This window comes from Neltuma alba, unplaced genomic scaffold (assembly GCF_004799145.2).
Source record: "Neltuma alba isolate B1F8T4 unplaced genomic scaffold, ASM479914v2 tig00013323_pilon, whole genome shotgun sequence".
Classification (NCBI taxonomy): Eukaryota; Viridiplantae; Streptophyta; class Magnoliopsida; order Fabales; family Fabaceae; genus Neltuma; species Neltuma alba.
Window position 1 is genome coordinate 71,464 of NW_021637597.1, and position 17,959 is coordinate 89,422.

At 35.3% G+C, this 17,959-nt stretch overlaps 5 protein-coding genes across 5 annotated transcripts; 2 read left to right on the plus strand and 3 right to left on the minus strand.

The window, feature by feature from the left end:
- The first annotated feature begins 2,275 nt into the window (after positions 1 to 2,275).
- LOC114736248 (uncharacterized) lies at positions 2,276 to 3,403 on the plus strand. The gene is made up of 2 exons (XM_028924034.1): positions 2,276 to 2,501; positions 2,608 to 3,403. The coding sequence occupies exons 1-2, from the start codon at positions 2,276 to 2,278 to the stop codon at positions 3,306 to 3,308; spliced, it is 927 nt and encodes a 308-aa protein (XP_028779867.1). The 3' UTR covers positions 3,309 to 3,403.
- A 2,444-nt stretch (positions 3,404 to 5,847) lies between these two features.
- LOC114736247 (phytohormone-binding protein CSBP-like) lies at positions 5,848 to 6,458 on the minus strand. Its single transcript, XM_028924033.1, has 2 exons — positions 6,278 to 6,458; positions 5,848 to 6,185 (listed from the first exon to the last, which is right to left on the minus strand). The coding sequence occupies exons 1-2, from the start codon at positions 6,456 to 6,458 to the stop codon at positions 5,926 to 5,928; spliced, it is 441 nt and encodes a 146-aa protein (XP_028779866.1). The 3' UTR covers positions 5,848 to 5,925.
- Positions 6,459 to 7,918: 1,460 nt separating this feature from the next.
- On the minus strand, positions 7,919 to 8,486 carry LOC114736255 (phytohormone-binding protein-like). The gene is made up of 2 exons (XM_028924039.1): positions 8,306 to 8,486; positions 7,919 to 8,205 (listed from the first exon to the last, which is right to left on the minus strand). The coding sequence occupies exons 1-2, from the start codon at positions 8,484 to 8,486 to the stop codon at positions 7,919 to 7,921; spliced, it is 468 nt and encodes a 155-aa protein (XP_028779872.1).
- A 2,207-nt stretch (positions 8,487 to 10,693) lies between these two features.
- LOC114736260 (phytohormone-binding protein CSBP-like) lies at positions 10,694 to 11,285 on the minus strand. Its single transcript, XM_028924040.1, has 2 exons — positions 11,093 to 11,285; positions 10,694 to 10,986 (listed from the first exon to the last, which is right to left on the minus strand). Exons 1-2 carry the CDS (start codon positions 11,283 to 11,285, stop codon positions 10,694 to 10,696), a joined length of 486 nt encoding a protein of 161 aa, XP_028779873.1.
- A 3,106-nt stretch (positions 11,286 to 14,391) lies between these two features.
- LOC114736249 (uncharacterized) lies at positions 14,392 to 15,515 on the plus strand. The gene is made up of 2 exons (XM_028924035.1): positions 14,392 to 14,617; positions 14,722 to 15,515. The coding sequence occupies exons 1-2, from the start codon at positions 14,392 to 14,394 to the stop codon at positions 15,513 to 15,515; spliced, it is 1,020 nt and encodes a 339-aa protein (XP_028779868.1).
- Positions 15,516 to 17,959: the final 2,444 nt, after the last annotated feature.

Here is a 17,959-nt window from a genome sequence, read left to right on the forward strand (position 1 = left end):
AGGAAGGAATGAGTGATGAGACAAGGATCGTGCCAGCGCGTCCGTCTCCTTCAATATCTTCCACAGCTTTCACCTCTGAGAATTTCTTTTCATCAAAATATATTAGGTCACCCTTGCAAAATAGTAAATCTCTTAATTTAAAATTATTTTAATATGACATCAAAAACTGTTTATTTTACACTAAAGTAGAGTTTCCGGTCAAACCTTGGGTTAAAATAAAAACACTGAACACAACACTAAGCCCACTTTGTATTTGTATTAGATGTTTTTGGATAAGCATTTGTATTAGATGTTGATTGTTGAGTTCGCGATCAACCCGACCTAGGCTTGGCAAATGGGCATGATTTTTTTTGTTTTGGGCCAGAATGGACAGATTCATATACAGCATATTTCGTAATTATCACAAAAATACTCATTTGAACCAATAAGTGTAGAGAATTAAACACCTTAAACATTATAGCTTAAGTTCAATCCTTAGGATGATGTATATAGAAAAAAACATCATTAGAAGGGGTCTCCGTTACGGTGCTTGACAGTGCCCTAAAAGATTAGTCTCTTATCATTTGGGTAAAAGGATAATCTGGGAAAAAAAAAAGCTCATTTGAACCACTTAGACTAATTTTAATCTTAGATGGTTCAAATTTAATTTAAATTTTTATATGTTTTAAATATTTTTTATTTTAATAGATACAAAATTTGAAATAAAAATAGTCTTATGACTAACACTTTTTAAAAAATATAAATTTATTATTAAAAGAACTTAAATTACCAGCATTAACATGGCAAATATTAACATATAATTTTGAAAAAAAAACATGATAAAAAATAAATAATTTAAATATGAAAATAAATAAATACATAAATGAAGGACAAAAGTAATTTTGTAAATAAAAACAATGCATGATAAACAAGAAGTTTAATTTATTTTTCCTTCTAACTTTTTTGGGCTTCTCGGCGCCCGTGTCATGAGTTCAATCGGCAACACCCTCTGACCCATGTTCTTCCTTTTTTCTCTCTACACGCCTCCCATAATTTACGTTAAACAAAGGACACACGTTCTATTAAAAGTCAATGTCGGTTTCATCACAGTAATTTCATCAAATCTCAACCCTCAACTGTTCAAACTTAATATGAACAATCAAAATGTAATTTTATATTTTCTACGGCCCTATTTATAAGGTTCAAATTAGAGAAGAAGTATAGTCTATTTTATGAGCTTCACTTTAGATTCGTCTTAACATTTAATGTATTTTTTTAATATTATTCTTAATTATTTCAGAACTAGTTTCGGTACTCTAAATTTATTAGATTTGGATCATCCATATTTTATTTAAATGGTTTAGATTTGGTTTTTTATTTATTTATTCAAAAAAATTATTTTATTATGTATAGAATATAAAATAGAGATAATCTCTTAACCATCATTTTTTTCAAAAAATATTTTTTTATTTAAAAATAATTAATTAAATATTTTTAATCTAGGCCGTTCAAATCAGATATACACATTTCAGATCTGATAAGTTTAGAGTACTCATCAAGGCGATGAGCACTGAAACTAGTTCCAATTATTTCTCTTTTGTCACATTTTTTTTACACATATTCTCTTTTATTTTTTTCTCATTTATTATAAGGCATATTTAGAAACAAAAGTATTTTTCTACCCTATTTATTATTTTAAACTAATTATTCATTATCTATGAATTAGTTATTTGAAACTTATAATAGGAATGGGAAGGAATATATTTTTGTTTTTTTAAAAATGTTTTCTGTTTAAAAGTTATTAGCTGGAAAATTTACACCCTTATACCATTAAAACTATATCTCAATGATGTAGATTTCACCGGTCCGTTCTATTATTGTTGTTTTCATGCTAAGCTAGGTCTCATCAACCATAGCTGCTTGCCATCCCCATAAGCATGCGTGTCCCAACTAAGAACTGATTTGGCAAGCAGCGTGTATCCCGCGAATCATGGCAATACTGCTTCAATCCATCGAATAACATCACCTTCACCGTGTACCCTTCTACAAGAATGAACTGCATGCATGTATCCAATATCCAATATCCTTTTTAATTCTTCATTCAATCAGGGAATCCCATGTTCATACTTCCAGTTTGAGCCAACAATGAATCACGTCACAAGTTTGCAAAAGCTTCCTTCACAATTCAGAAGCAACCCACTTGATGATTTTTCCTCTATATAATGCAGGGCAAGTTTGGGACACCCCCATCATCATCAACTGTTTCTTCATATATTATTCGCAGGGAACATACGATATGGAGATCGCTAAAGGCAGTTCCATCCTGATTATCAGTCTGGTGTTGGTCTCAAGTTTGATCCAAGCCCAGGCCTATTATGCACTCTACTGTGGCCACAAAACCAGATGCTCTGGAAAGTACATCAGATGCCCATCCGAATGCCCAACCAGCGAATCCACTGATCCTCAGGCTAAGGTCTGCTTCATTGACTGTGACCAACCTGTTTGCAAGGCTGTCTGCAGAAGTAAGCTCTCTTTCATTTCGCAAGCTTACTTTTAAGATTCTATCTTGGTATCGAACACCCATCACTAGATTATTAGCTTAATTGATTTCATGTTTTGATGATTTAGAACGGAAACCCAACTGCAACGCACCAGGATCTGGATGCTACGATCCTCGATTCATCGGCGGAGATGGCAGGGTGTTCTACTTCCACGGAAAGAGCTTCGAACACTTCGCCTTGGTCTCGGACTCTGATCTCCAGATCAACGCCCGCTTCATCGGACACAGACCAGCCGGTCGAAGCCGAGACTATACTTGGATCCAAGCCCTCGGCATCCTGTCCAAGTCTCAGACTTTCTCTCTCGAAGCCAGCAAGACTGCACAGTGGAACGACGACGTCGACCATCTCAGGTTCACCTACAATGGCAATGATGTGGTCCTCCCAGAAGGCTCGCTCTCCAAATGGAACTCTCCGAAACAAGACATCAAGGTGGAGAGAGTGGCTAATAAGAACAGCGTGATGGTGACAATCCAGGACGTGGCTGAAATCATGGTGAACGTGGTGCCGGTGACGAAGGAAGACGACAGGATTCACAACTACCAATTGCCTTCAGATGACTGCTTCGCCCACTTGGAAGTTCAGTTCAGGTTCACCAAGTTGTCTTCTGATGTTGACGGTGTGCTGGGAAAGACCTATAGGCCGGATTTTGAGAACCCTGCGAAGCCGGGAGTGGCTATGCCGGTGGTGGGTGGCGAGGACAAGTATAGAACTGCATCATTGCTTTCTGCAAGGTGTGAGTCATGCCTTTTTAAGAAAAAATATGAATAACGCCTTGAGAAAACAATAAAGTCCAGAGCTGGGTAAACGTCAAATATTGCGATCTCTTCTTACAAAATAATATTCAATGGTTGCTGTTTCTTTACTATTCGCACTACGTTGATGTAACTTTTCAATTTGATTTGTTATGTGAGAGTCATACTTTCACTGTATGAGTAAGAATTAAGTTTATTTGAATAAAATATTTCCATGTTTTTTTTATCATTAGGGCTTCCGGCTTCCGCATCTCTATGAATAGCCAATTCGAGATTATTGGCGCCAAACAATACGGAACCAGTTTCTTTCTTTTTATTAACCGAGCCGCGTAGTCAGATATTCTATCCGTGTATGTATCATGTAGTGACAAAAAATAGAAATTAAAGCCTCCCGCATATCACTTCTTCTGTTCTACACATAAATAAAATTGATTTGTACAATAAAATTAAAATCTTTTTAAAGACGATATTATCTCCAGTCCTAATTATAAGAACTACTTGACTAATTTGATGATATTAAAGAAATAAGTTAAGTTAGTTATTTGTAATAAATAAGTATTATATTTTCTAAAATATTCTTGCTAATCAAATGTATTGGCCAGAACTACTATTATTAGAAGGACTACTTTGAAAAAAAATACATAAATATGAAAGACAAAATGGATTGGGATTTTATATTTAAAATTAAAATAAAAATAAAATAAGGTCTTGTATTAAGGACCGGAGGTAGTACTATTATTTTTATACTATATATATAATATGAAACAAAGAAAATTCAAAATACTCTCCCAATTAGGAATGGGATAGTTGGATGCTGAGTCTAGAGCTGGTAATATGGGTTGAACCCGCAGGTTCAACCCGCCAACCCGCCAAAAATGGCGGGTTAGGGTTGGCCAAAAACCAACCCGCCAATAAACGAGCCTTTTTAACCCGCACCGCAAGGCCCGCAACCCGCCGCGGGTTAGCCCGCCAACCCGCGGGCTAACCCGCATTTATTTTTTTTATTTTTAAAATTTTTTTTAATTATTATAATTATATTATTATATAGTATATCCTATCTAAAAAAATATTAAAAAATACTTATATAATTTATTTGGTACTTTTAATCAAATATTTCAAGAAAAAACAAAAAATTTATTATTATTTTTAAATATTATATAAGAAAAATATATTAAAAAGTAAAAAAAATATTTTAAAAAATAAATAAATAAATGTTGGCGGGTTGGCGGGCCAACCCACCAACCCATCTTGGCGGGTTAGGGTTGGCTAAAAGCCAACCCGCCTTCAAACGAGCCTTTTCAGCCCGACCCGCCATGGGTTCAACCCGCCACAGGCCAACCCGCAACCCGCGGGTTGGCCCGTATTACCAGTCCTAGCTGAGTCTCTGTCACTAACAGTAATGGATTGTGTGGAATGCTCAATTTCAGTATAAAGTAAAATGCTTGAACTTTGTAATATAGGTATATTACGATGGGGGCATCTTGACCTAACTAATTATCACGATTTTTTTCTTTGAAAAAGAAAAAAATGAGCAAGCCTAAACCACTCTATTGCCCAATTTGGGGGGATCTGATGTGTTCGAGGTCCTCATTCTGCACTAAATAATGGAACGGTCAATATCTAAGGAACGACAAAAATAAATAGTAGAGGATATGGATAAATTATTTTCGGCATTGAAATATTCTTGATTTTTTTTTTGATAAGATGTCCCTCGGAAAAGTCAAAGAAATATGTCACACCAAGTGTGGATTTTAGGCTGCATGCGAAAGGCATTCTTAAGGAATTTTTGAATTATCATCACAACTGTGTGTTATTTCTTTAAATAAAAGAAATTATCAAAATGCAAGCGGAGCTAATATTAATGGCATTAATTCATTAAAACAAGATAATGTGGCTAAATATGACTGGAATAAAATCCGGATATGATATGAAATGATTTCCATCAAATCACGTGATCAATAACAAGACAAAGGCTACCAAGCCATGCAATGCGACAAATTTTACTGGAGACGGGTAGCAGAGAAATTCATTAATTGACTATTTAAAGATCAAACTAACGTTCTAATTAATCCACGGGATAAAATATATATCTATGAGCTTGCTTGCAATATTTATATTCGTACCGTTATTCCAAACAAACATTATACAAGTCTGTTTTAACCATCTCATACAGATAAAATAAATTTATAATATTAAATACTTAACAAATTTGTAAAAAATTTTAAATATATATTTAATAAAATTTAATATATACTGCGTTGATTATAATGAATTAATTACTTATAAAGTTTATTTTGTTGTTATTTAACTTACGGAAAGAACTCACGCATTTACATAGGGGCAAACAAAGCAACATCTTGTGTTTAAGCAGAATTTAAGAATGTCTTAAGTATCAGTATCAGTTAAGTTAAAATAGATCTAACTAACTACTTAGAAAGTTTTACTGCACAGAAGAATAGAAAAATAAACATTAAATACCCTAAATATTAGTAAATTGAATTTATATTTTCAATCAAGCTAAGGTGGGAGAAAAGGAGTTATATCGTAGATTGGAGGAGCGTTTTATTTATGAAAAAGAACAAAAGGACTAAACTGATGCAGAGAATAGAGGGACTGAGCCAGGCTCAAGATGATCAAGCACCATTTAAGAGATATTTTTGCAGGCAGCTAAGGTAGAATAAAGTAGGCTCCGCTGACTTCAAATCTTCCTTCTCAGATTCATAACTTATCTTCACGTTGACTTCGGTTTGATCCTCACCTTTTGCACATAGCTGAAAGGTCGTCTTGTAGAACGAGAAACCACGATCCAGATGGCCACCTTCAATCACTTCTAACCCTATCTCATGTGAACTCAAATCAAGCTCTGTAATTCTCTCCTTCTGATAACTTCCTTCTGATGCATCAGTAAAATTAAACAACTATCAGCACTTAAAGATCAGAATCAATGAACGAACTTGATTGATTCAGAGGGTTTTGATCACTCACCGGAGCAGAAGTTGAAGACGAGGATGGTGCCGAGGCCTCCGTCTCCTTCCAGCACTTGCACATCTTTTACAATCTGCGGGAGTACCTTTGGGGCTATGACAATGAAGTCCTTAGACAGAGCTCGCCATAAGATTTGCAGCCCCACGCTCACTACTGTTTGGGTCTTGAACTCTTTCACCATCTTGGTGTTTCTTATCGCACGACTTAGAGATTTGTTGGGGGCATATATACAGGAATTAGGAGCTATAGCGCATACCTCGTGTGGCATGCGATGTAGGCTCTGATCAAGTTTGAAAAGATTCCCTTTTTCTCGAAGTCCTCCCTTATAGAATATGTACTCTAGATCTAAATCAACACGCTCTCACACAATGATTCCGCCCCATAATACTGTCCCACGCTACAAATTTTGGTCTATCTATCGCTAATAGCATCTACTACCTCCGCCTTTAATTATATAGTAATATAATAAAAAATCGCAGTTATTACCAACTAGTACACTTATCTTAATATTTATTGGGAGCTAGACAGCTGATTCTTTTACTGGCCATTAAACGACTGACAGAGAGATGCAGAGAAAAAAATATAGGGGGCAGCGCACCAGCCCCGACAAGCTAGAGGAATTGAATTCAATGGTAAGGATAATGTTTGGAAAAGATAGAAAAAGAGGGGAAAGCGGACAATATTGAAAAGATGGATCGAAGACTGACGGAGTCTTGTGAAGAAAAAGATATATATATATAGAGAGAGAGAGAGAGAGAGGATTACTTTTATACAACAAGTTCAATTGATGTATTAGTGTACGTACTTTCGTCATCAACTACGTTATAATTGTATCGAAAATTGCAGGAGTATATCAACATGGAGAGATAATAAAGTGAATTTCCTTCGATAATCGGAGCGGGCAATGAAATAAAAATCAGGGAGCGGCGTGACTCGAGTATCAATATAGACTTCTTTTAATATATCCGCATCTAATCATCTCTTTTCACTTTTTCTTTCTCCTTCTTTGGGGGCCTCTACTTTTTCTTTCAATAATCATGAGAAGCGATCTGGATCTATGATCTCGCAAGCCACACAGGAGCATGGAAGCTTCAAATCGAGCAAATTAAAGCTTCCAAGCTTCAGGATCGACCTCTGGTTCTAGAGATTCGGTAGTATTTTCGCTGAAGCAGGAGCTCCTGGATCTTTTCTTAACGCTGCCATTATTCAACTCCAATCAAGTTTCAAAAAATCTTGAACTCTTGATCTGTAGCATGCGCATTGGCGCGTGATCCACTTTTTTTAATATAGTAGCTAGGTATCAGTTGGATTCCACCTTTCAATCTCCAAACTAATTTTTGAAATTAGCAAATGAACCGATGCTTCCTCTTCAGAGACAAACTCCGAATTGAACACAGAAACAAACAAACAAACAAACCAAAAAAAAAAAAAACAAGTAGGTGGGATATTCGAGTATAGAGAGAAACAAAAGTGAATTCCTTCTCGAGAGCTCACTTACAGATTCATGCTAGCTACATATAATGATCCAGAGAACATACTGATCGAACACTCCCCTATATTAGGCTCGGGATTTCATCTATTTCTATATATTATCCAGTATGTACACACACAAAACAAAGCAAGACGAAATGGCCAATGTATTCAAGCACCATTGAGCAGATATTTTTCCAGCTTCTTGAAGAAGCTTAAATAAGTAGATTCCGCTGCCTTAATTTGCTCGCTGATTTCTTCACTTTCAGATTCATAATAAATCTTCACATTGACCAGAGTTTGATCCTCTGATGGTTTTGCAGATAGCTGAAACATTGTCTTGAAGTAGGAGAAACCTCGATTCAGATAGCCACCTTCAACCACCTCGATCCCAATCTCATGTGAAACCACGTCAAGTTCTGAAATTCTCTCTTTCTGATAACCTACAGTGGATGCACCTGTACGTAGTGAACAACTCATCAGTGCAAGAAAATTAGCATCAATTAAAGATCAGAATCAACTTCATTTCACAGCATGCATTTTGCTGGTTATACTGACGGGGACACAGAGTGAAGAGAAGGATTGTGCCGACGCCTCCATCTCCTTCAATCACTTGAACGTCTTTGACAAGCTGAGGGTTTACGTTTGGAGCAATGGTTGCCAAATCCTTGGACAGAGCTTGCCATAGCGTTTCCAACTCAACGCTCACTGCCGTTTGTGTCTTAAATTCTTTCGCCATCGCCTTCCTTTTTCTCGCGAGTTTTAACTTTTAACTTACTTGCTTTCGTGTGTGTATATATTGGCCCTGATATATATATATATATATATATATATATATATATATATATATTGCTCTTGGAGAGTTTGTTTTTTTTTTTTGGGTAGAGTTTAATGATATAAATTATATCTTAGTCATTATTTTTTTGAGAAAATATTTATACCATTAATGGTGGTGATTTTCCCCTTAAATTATTTGAGGTGTGCTTTGGATTTTAAGTAGATCGGAGGAAACAAATTTCAATGAATATGAATATACATCCAGTCTCAATATACATTTTAAACGTGTTCTAAAGAAGAAAATTATTAATTGCGCTTGAGATGTGAGTGATATGAAATCATCAGTACGTCACCAATATGAAAATAAATTAATTATTGGTCAAAGAATCAGAAAACATATCCAAAGTAATTAATACTCACCGTCTCACTCATTAAGAATATAAATAATCGCGAATCTCCGATCTCCAAATATGGATCGTTAGCCAAAAACGTCGTCGATGAAGCATCAATGTATCTTTTTCTTTTCCTTTTTACCTCAGCGCATCGTTTATTTTAGTTTGATAAAACTTAAGAGTTATGGTTAGTGTATTCTTTTGATGCATCTAATAGCCTAAAGTCCCGTTTGGTACGAATCACTAAAAATAAGAGATAGGGATTGAAATTGAAAGTATAAAACTATATAGTATGAGTAATTGTATGATATTTAGGATTAGACAAACCCATATATGAGATTGGGGAATAACATGAGAGGAGATGGTATTATCCAATCCTATCTATATCGGATTGCCTGATTCCATGTGATAAGAAATCACTCATGCTAAGCGTCTTTTTAAAATATGTTTTCAACCCCAATCCTAATTCTTATCTCTTATTTTTAATATTCCAGACCAAACATAACCTAAAGGATTTTGTGATGCATCCAACACCCTGAAATTTTTTTAGGTGTGTCCTATACCGTGAAAGTTTTTTTATGCACCAAGCATCTCCAACTATTTTTTTTAGGTACATCAAGCATCTAAAAATACTTTCTGGTACATTCATGACTAAGACAAAAAAAAAATTATTTCAAGATACCGAACGTATCTAAAAAATATTTTGGGATGTTAGAAAATATTCCAGAATGTTGCATCCAGCTTAACCGTAAAACTTATTAAAAGTGCTTGGTTATCAATAGGATAAGAGAATGCTAACCAAACCGTGCATCTTCGTGGAGGTGCTTCCTTGTTATGCGTGACAATCAGAGTCAAGAGCATTAAATTAAATTAAGGATCATAACTCATCATAATCAAATGCAACGCCCAGTGGGCAAACAAATTAGGACTCCTACAATACATGACCACGGAATAAAGCACGTGGCAGAAAGTCTAATGAACGCTAGTTCCCCCAAAAAAAAATGCCGGAAAAACATAAAATTTACTTTATCATTAGGCAATTCAAAAATTAATATTGTTAAAATACATTACATATTACTCTAGTAGGCTCACTTCCAACATATTTCACATAAATTAAGAAAAATATTAAACTTTATTAACTCTCATTTAAACTTTAACAACTTTTTAACTTTATATCTATTTAATATACAGAATACCTCATGTAACAACACAATAATAAATAAAAAGTAAAATTGTATATTCATACAATTTTTTTTTATATCCTATAAACAAAACTAAAAAAAAAATCTTCTCTCTGTTTCTTATAAATAGAACTAAAAGGGTATCTCCGAGTATACAATATCCATGTTCATTGTCAGTTAAACTTGTCCTCTCAACTGAGCCGCGTGATTGTCATGACTCATGTCTAGATTTTTCCCCCAAGAAAAACAATGTTAAGTCTATAATGACTTCTAATCACACCGGTGGGTATCATTTTAAAAAAATTAATTACAACAAAAGTATAAGCAATGGACTCGTTTAATTTTTAGTACTGAATTTATTCATGAGTTAAATATCAACGCCATTTCCAAGGTAAAAGAGAATAGCAAGGGAACATATTAAACGAAGTTTTTCAAAGCGCATCACAAGTGAAAATAAGAGAAGGCTTTATCGAGCTGTAAGGTGAAAAGGGAATTTTATTATCGGGAGGCAGGTGACATATTATATCATTTATTTGGGCATGAAACTGAAGGAAGATTCATCAGAAGAAATGGGTGATCGTCTTGACGATAACGATCTAGGCGGCGGCGCCGGAGAGACGCTTCTCAAGGCCGCTTAAGAAGTTCAAAGCAGAAGACACAGCGGTCTTGGTAAGGCGGTCGGTGGATTCTTCATCAATATAAGATTTATAACTGATCTTCACGTCCACCTCAGTCTGATTCTCTCCTTTTGCAGATAGCTGAAGGTTTGTCTTCATGTAGGAGAAGCCACGATCCATAAACCCACCTTCGACGTACTCAAACGCAATCTCATGTTTGGTGGCGTCAAGCTCTGAAAGTTTCTCCTTATAACTCGCCCCAGCTGATCCAGCTGTAAGTGGAATATGATTAAGCAAGACAATTAGTATTATTAGTTAAATGTCAGAATTAAAAGCTTAATTCACTCTCACAGAAATCAATGGTGTTTTTCTACTGACGTAATATGGACCAAGGAGTGGTGAGAATGACGGTGCCGACGCCTCCATCTCCTTCAATAACTTGCATCTCTTTGATCTGCTCTGGCACTATCTCTGGAGCTATGGCCGCAAAATCCTTGGGACTGGACAGAACTTGCCACAGTTTTTCCAGCCCAACGCTCACTTCTGTTTGTGCCTTGATTTCATTCACCATCTTGCCTTTGTTTTGTCTCTGAGGTTTCTGAGACGTTCGTATTTATAGGATGTTGGCCCCCCCGCCTGTTTAAGAAGCTAATAACTTTGATGGTTTTAAATTATATTATATTTTTATTCTAGAATTAAATAGTAGTTATGAGTTATGAATTTGACTTGTTGGTGGATGTTCATGACCTCCCAATGCTCAATAAATATAATTATGACTTTCATGAGGCATTGTCTAATTAATTACCCCATTCATGAACATGAGGTATTGAGTGTAGGAACATTCATGGGTATCAAATACATTAAAATTAATTGATTTTGGGAAATGTACATCATAATGTCTCTAGAGATTCAATGTCATTAATTTATGTATTACACCCTTTGGTCCTTATTATAAGAATTGATCCATATTTTTCAAAAACACCAATTGAAGCTTATAAAATAAAACACAACTCCTCTCAAATTTGAAACTTATAAATAGAACTGGAACAATGGCATACAAAAATTGTAATGAATGATAATTAAGACACGCATATGAATTGGAATAAATGAGATTATGAGGAGACTTCTCCTCCATCTGATCCCCCCTCTAAAATTGTCTTTTGCTCTTACATTATTGCTTATATTTTTCATTAGCCCTTACGTCTCTTGTTATGAGAAACAATCTCTCAAAGTGATGTCTCTAAATATAAAAAATAAATTCTTCGTCTGAAATTTTAAATTGATCTTTTTATTTTTATTTCTATTAAATATATGACACTTATTAATTATCTCTCTGCAATAAATTTTCACTCATGATCCCTAATGTATTTTGTTTACAAATAAGAGTATAATTGGGCCAAAAAAACACATAAATTTTACATGTTTATTATTTTCAATTAAACTTAATTAACATTTTGAACATGATGATTATAATAGTTGTTTTTTATAATTAAAAAAACAAGAGGTAGCAGTTTTATACGATGTTGGCCCCACGCCTTTTAAGAAAATAAAGCTTTACTTATTTTAAATTGAATTAAATTTTTTTATTTCTGAATAAAAATGGTTAGCACAAAGTGGTGTGGATAATTTTATCCCTAAACTATTTCTTGTGGAGTTACAGGGCTTGATGGCATGCTATGCCTCCAATTTTGGGGAGGCCATTCTTTTGATTCCGCGTGTGTATGGGGAGTCCTTCCTACGGGAAAGGTAAGGGCGTGTGTTATTGTGTAAGGGCAAAACAATGACAGGTTTTTTTTTTTTTTTGGGACTGAATGACAGGTTTGTTTTAATTATTTTATTGGCAGGTAGGTAATGATATGTGATTGGGAGAAGAAATGATAGAGCGATGATAATAGGCTGAAGCTGCTTTCCATGAAAAATTTCATTTAAGGATTCAATCATCTGCCTTAAAGATTTTCTCCATAAATACTAATAATAATAATAATTAATAAATCAATATTTTGTTAATTATAAGTTGTCTCAGTAACAGCGATATCTGTTATGCTTGGATAAATTCCGAGCATTTTTCATAGGCAACTTTATATATCACATGTAACTATAAGGCAGATGACAAGAACATGATAAACACTGAAGATTGAGCACTACGACTTGGTTGGGGTACTGGCATGCGTTTTGCCTCTCCCAAAACCATGTTCTGACCCAAACTACTTCTACCACAACGTGGTTTATTGGGGAAAGAGAGGAAACGACATCGCAAACGTGCAATTCGTCTTTTGAAGCATGGACCTTTCCCGTGGTCTCCCACGCAGCTTTTTGTTTTTGTGAAGAAAAAGTGAGGACCCAATTAGATGAAACGGGCCAAAACAATGGGCCGGTTTCGTGGGCCTGTACGATTATCTAGGAATTGCTACAGTTTTTTTTTTGACCAGCGGAATTGCTACAGATTAAACACTTTAGCCAATAAACATTCTTTTGTTGAATGGAAACATCCAGAGGCAATAACGATTTGTGTCCACACTCCACAGGATTAAAAAGTCTAGCAAAAAGCCCAAAATTACAAACCTCTTGCAGTGTGACCAACCTAATCAACTTTTGAATTTTCATTGAAGAATATTTATATTTAGTATTTCGAATAGAATTATTTTTAATAAAAAATATTTGTGTGCTAACAAAAAAATAACTTGTTTGTTGAAAGAAAAAATTTGAAAAAAAATTGCTTGATCCATATGCCCCAATTCATTGGGTGTGGTTATTCCATGGATTTCACGTATTTAGAATCAGAATTTTTCCAAAAATACGTCATTTAAATTTTTGTGCAAGATGCGGCTTAGCATTTACATGCAGCCATAGTCATGCAGGGCAAATATAATCAATATATTGTTTTTGAAAAAAAAAATAATGAAACACGTACGGGATTCAATATATTTAATAGGAAGGCATAAAATTAAGGGGGGAAAAACAGGTGAATGAAAGACTGGCTATGACTTTAATTTACACACAAATATAGGTATATTTATATTATGCTTCATGAAATTTCGAACCGAACTGGTACAACAGGGAAGGCTAATAATGTACATGGATTCTCACAACGCAAAGCAAGAAATTTGACTCCGTGCGTCCAGGGGGCTTCGTGTGCCATTGCCACCCATGTCTTGTGACTTCAATTCTCAACGTTCACTCAGCCCCATGTTCTTTTTCCCTCTATACGCCTCCCATATTCTATTCCTTCAGTTTGTGTGCGCGCGCGCTTCCCTTTCTACATTAAACAAATTCTATTATTGTTGTTTTCTTCCTAAGGCATCGTCGGCTTTGGGTGCTTCCCGCTTTGCCATCCCCATAAGCGTCCTTGTATCCACCTTAGAACTAATTTATTTGCTGTGTTTCTCCCAGATATGCTGCCAAAACTTTCGCACTTCAATCCAAATATCAGAAACCACCTTCATGTACCCTTCTGTAACAAGAAACTGTATGAACCATATTTATTTCTTCATTCAATGCGGGAAACCCATGTTCATACTTCGAGTTTGAGCCGACACTAGATTACATCACAAGTTTGCAAAAGGCCCCTTCATAATTCTGAAGCGACCCACTGCGTGACACGTCTATATAATGCAGTCTAAGTTTGGGTCGTTGCATCATCAGCTGTTTCCTCGGACTCTATTGACAGAGAACGCGATATGGAGATAGCTAAAGGCAGTTCCATCTTGATTATCAGTCTGGTGTTGGTCTCAAGTTTGATCCAAGCCCAGGCCTATTATGCACTTTACTGTGGTCACACAACCAGATGCTCCGGAAAGTACATCCGATGCCCTTCTGAATGCCCAAGCAGTGAATCAAATGATCCTAAGGCTAAGGTTTGCTTCGTTGACTGTGACAAACCTGTTTGCAAGGCTGTCTGCAGAAGTAAGCTTTCTTTCATTGCGCAAGCTTGCTTTTAAGATTTTATCATGATCGAACACTCGTCACTAGATTGTTAGCTTAATTGATTTCATGTTTTGATGTTTTAGAACGGAAACCCAACTGCAACGCACCAGGATCTGGATGCTACGATCCTCGATTCATAGGCGGGGACGGCAGAGTGTTCTACTTCCATGGGAAGAGCAACCAACACTTCGCCCTGGTCTCCGACTCCGACCTCCAGATCAACGCCCGCTTCATCGGACACAGACCTGCCGGCCGAAGCCGAGACTACACTTGGATCCAAGCCCTCGGCATCATCTCCAAGTCTCAGACTTTCTCTCTCGAAGCCAGCAAGACCGCACAATGGAACGACGACGTCGACCTTCTCAGGTTCAGCCACAATGGCAACGATGTTGTCCTGCCAGAAGGCTCGCTCTCCAAGTGGAACTCTCCAGAACAAGACATCAAGGTGGAGAGAGTGGCGAATAAGAACAGCGTGATGGTCACCATAAAGGACGTGGCTGAAATTCTGGTGAACGTGGTGCCGGTGACAAAGGAAGACGACAGGATTCACAACTACCAACTGCCTTCAGATGACTGCTTTGCCCACTTGGAAGTTCAGTTCAGGTTCACGAAGCTGTCTTCTGATGTTGAGGGTGTGCTTGGAAGGACTTATAGGCCGGATTTTGAGAACCCGGCAAAGCCTGGAGTGGCCATGCCAGTGGTTGGCGGCGAAGATAAGTATAGAACTGCATCCTTGCTTTCTGCAAGCTGTGGGTCATGCCTTTTCTCGCAGGAAAACTCATGGACGGAGAAGAAAGCTGAGAGTTCGGTGGCAGAACATGCAACTCTTGACTGCACCAAGTTCTCCTATGGTCTTGGAATTGTCTGCAAGAAATGAATAATGCCATGAGAAAACAATAAAGTCCGAAGCTGGGTAAACGCCAAATAATATTAACGCGATCTCTTTGTTACAAAATAATATTCAATGGTTACGTTGCTGCTTCTTTACTGTTCGCCCTGCGTTAATGTGACTGTCCAATTTGATTTGTTATGTTAGAGTCATACTTTCAATGTATAAGTATGAATTAAATTTGTCTAAATAAACTATTCTCATGTGTTTTATCATATGGACTTCTGCTTCTCTGTGAATTGTTTCGAATAAGATATGGGGGAAAAAAAACTAAAGTAATGTTTATTTGATAGCCAATTTAAAATTAAAATCAAGGGCATGTTTTATAAGATCTACCTCTTGAACGGAGCTTAAATTTAAATATATATTATCTCTCATCCTATGAAACAAAGTTAACTAATTTATATGGATTATTAATATAAGAGTTAGATAACTAATTTAAAAATATTTAAAAATTAATTTAATTAATTGTTTATAACAAATACATGTTGACTTTTTTAAATTATCATATCTAATTATGTGCATTTAAACTACTTTTTGTTAGGAAACCTTTAAAGTTAATAAGGATATTTTAAAAGAAAATTACAAATTTAGCATACAAAATAAATTAAAATATTATATTTAAGATAATATTTAATTTTTATATGAAGAACCGAAGATAATAGTTAATGTCGCCCAATCTAGAAGTGAGCATATGTCAGTTCAGTTTCTTGCCCATTGCTCAAACTTGATCGATCCAACAACACGTTATTACGTGGATCGAATTGAACTGAACCGTTTAATCAAACCTCTTGGGTTTTTTTTTTTTTTTGATAACAACCTCTTGGGTTTTATTTGGTCTGCCCTGAGTAGATTATGTTAAGTTCAAGCCCATTCAAGCAAATTGAGCTTGGGAAATGAATAAATAAAAACCACAGGTTGTAAAATATGATATATTTTAGGAAGAAAAGGAGGTGCCGGCTTTGGCCAGAAAAAAAAACCTCCCCAGTGAAGAAGTTTACTTCCAACTTCCAGGTTCTGCATTATTCCAGAGATTACTTACTTCTTTCCCAGAGGACTTTATCTCCCTTCCCCTGGGGTGTGAGGAGCACATTCTTTCTTTATAGAACAGATAAGTATGAAATACTCATCCCACAATAATTTTAGAGGATCCCAATTTAATTTTTTTATGCCTAAAATTGTTTTTTATTTTACATTTAAAATAAATATAATCTTATAAGTAGCCCAAAGTTACAAATTAAAGTTTTAAATTGTGAAAAATTTATATCAAATTTCAAATGGTCCAGATTTTATCATATTGATAATTAATAAGCACTCGATTTGTTGTGATGAGTACAGAATGAAAATAAGTGTTTTTGCTGGGTAACAGAAAAAAAATTACAAAATTCGTATAGTGACTGTGTGCCGCATGGATTGTCTACGTGCATAATTGGATTCTGGGTACGTTCATTTTCCTTCCAAACCTAAGTGGGATCAAACAAAAGTATAATGGTTTTGTTCGGTTAATTAGTTTATATTGGGCTCTAAATGGGTTATTTGGACTTCTTTTTTTTTTTTTTTTTTTTTGGTGAATTATTTGGACTTCTTTTGTATTGCACATATCGTCCACTACATTTTTCTCTAAAATCAAAACTGACAAAGGGATTTACAATGTAAGTATGATGGACATTATGAGCCACATACATTAAGATGAGTTCAAACATGAGAATGGCCCATTTTAATTTGTCATACGTGCATTTGCACATACATACCGACACATACATATATAAAAACAAAATTCATTAAATTGGTAAAAAGTTAGCTTATAACCCATAAAGTTATGCCCTAACTCTGATAATTTCTTCAGACCCAACTCATCTAAACTTTGTTTTACTTAAAAAAAAATTATGCAAATGGAAGAAGACGCAAAACAAGAGTAAACATTACCGCAACCCACCAAAACATAATCATGTTCAAAAGAGCATTTTAGTGCTTGTATCAGAAAAGGTATTTTAACGCTACGTCCCCGTAACTGTAACACTATAATTTGGTCGGTTTTGGATCAGCAATTTCAAGAACGAACGGAACTGATCAAACGAATTTTTTAGAGACAACAAAAAAAATCGAATTGCATGAACAAATTAAATAGAGTAAAACAAATAAATCAAACTCAATTTAATTGGAAATGAACTTATGAACAAAAATAATCGGTTTGGCAAAAAAAAAACACTTTACGTCTCCATCTTTGAGAGTATAATTAAAAAAAGAACAAAAAACTGAATAACAATAATAAATATATATAATTATCACCGTATATATTTTTGCCAGTTTCATGAGTCCAACTGCCAGCAGTCCCTTCCTGACCCATGTTATTTTTCCCTTTTCTTCCTTCTACACGCCTCCCATATTTTATTCATGAAATCATTATCATTTATAATCTTAATTTACATTAA

Coding starts and splice junctions, on each gene's coding strand:
- LOC114736248 (XM_028924034.1), top strand. CDS start 2,276: ATGGAGATCGCTAAAGGCAGTTCCATCCTGATTATCAGTCTGGTGTTG. Junction 2,502..2,607: donor TTGCAAGGCTGTCTGCAGAA/GTAAGCTCTCTT, acceptor TTGATGATTTAG/AACGGAAACCCAACTGCAAC.
- LOC114736247 (XM_028924033.1), bottom strand. CDS start 6,458: ATGGTGAAAGAGTTCAAGACCCAAACAGTAGTGAGCGTGGGGCTGCAA. Junction 6,186..6,277: donor CGTCTTCAACTTCTGCTCCG/GTGAGTGATCAA, acceptor CTGATGCATCAG/AAGGAAGTTATCAGAAGGAG.
- LOC114736255 (XM_028924039.1), bottom strand. CDS start 8,486: ATGGCGAAAGAATTTAAGACACAAACGGCAGTGAGCGTTGAGTTGGAA. Junction 8,206..8,305: donor TCTCTTCACTCTGTGTCCCC/GTCAGTATAACC, acceptor CACTACGTACAG/GTGCATCCACTGTAGGTTAT.
- LOC114736260 (XM_028924040.1), bottom strand. CDS start 11,285: ATGGTGAATGAAATCAAGGCACAAACAGAAGTGAGCGTTGGGCTGGAA. Junction 10,987..11,092: donor CACTCCTTGGTCCATATTAC/GTCAGTAGAAAA, acceptor TTCCACTTACAG/CTGGATCAGCTGGGGCGAGT.
- LOC114736249 (XM_028924035.1), top strand. CDS start 14,392: ATGGAGATAGCTAAAGGCAGTTCCATCTTGATTATCAGTCTGGTGTTG. Junction 14,618..14,721: donor TTGCAAGGCTGTCTGCAGAA/GTAAGCTTTCTT, acceptor TTGATGTTTTAG/AACGGAAACCCAACTGCAAC.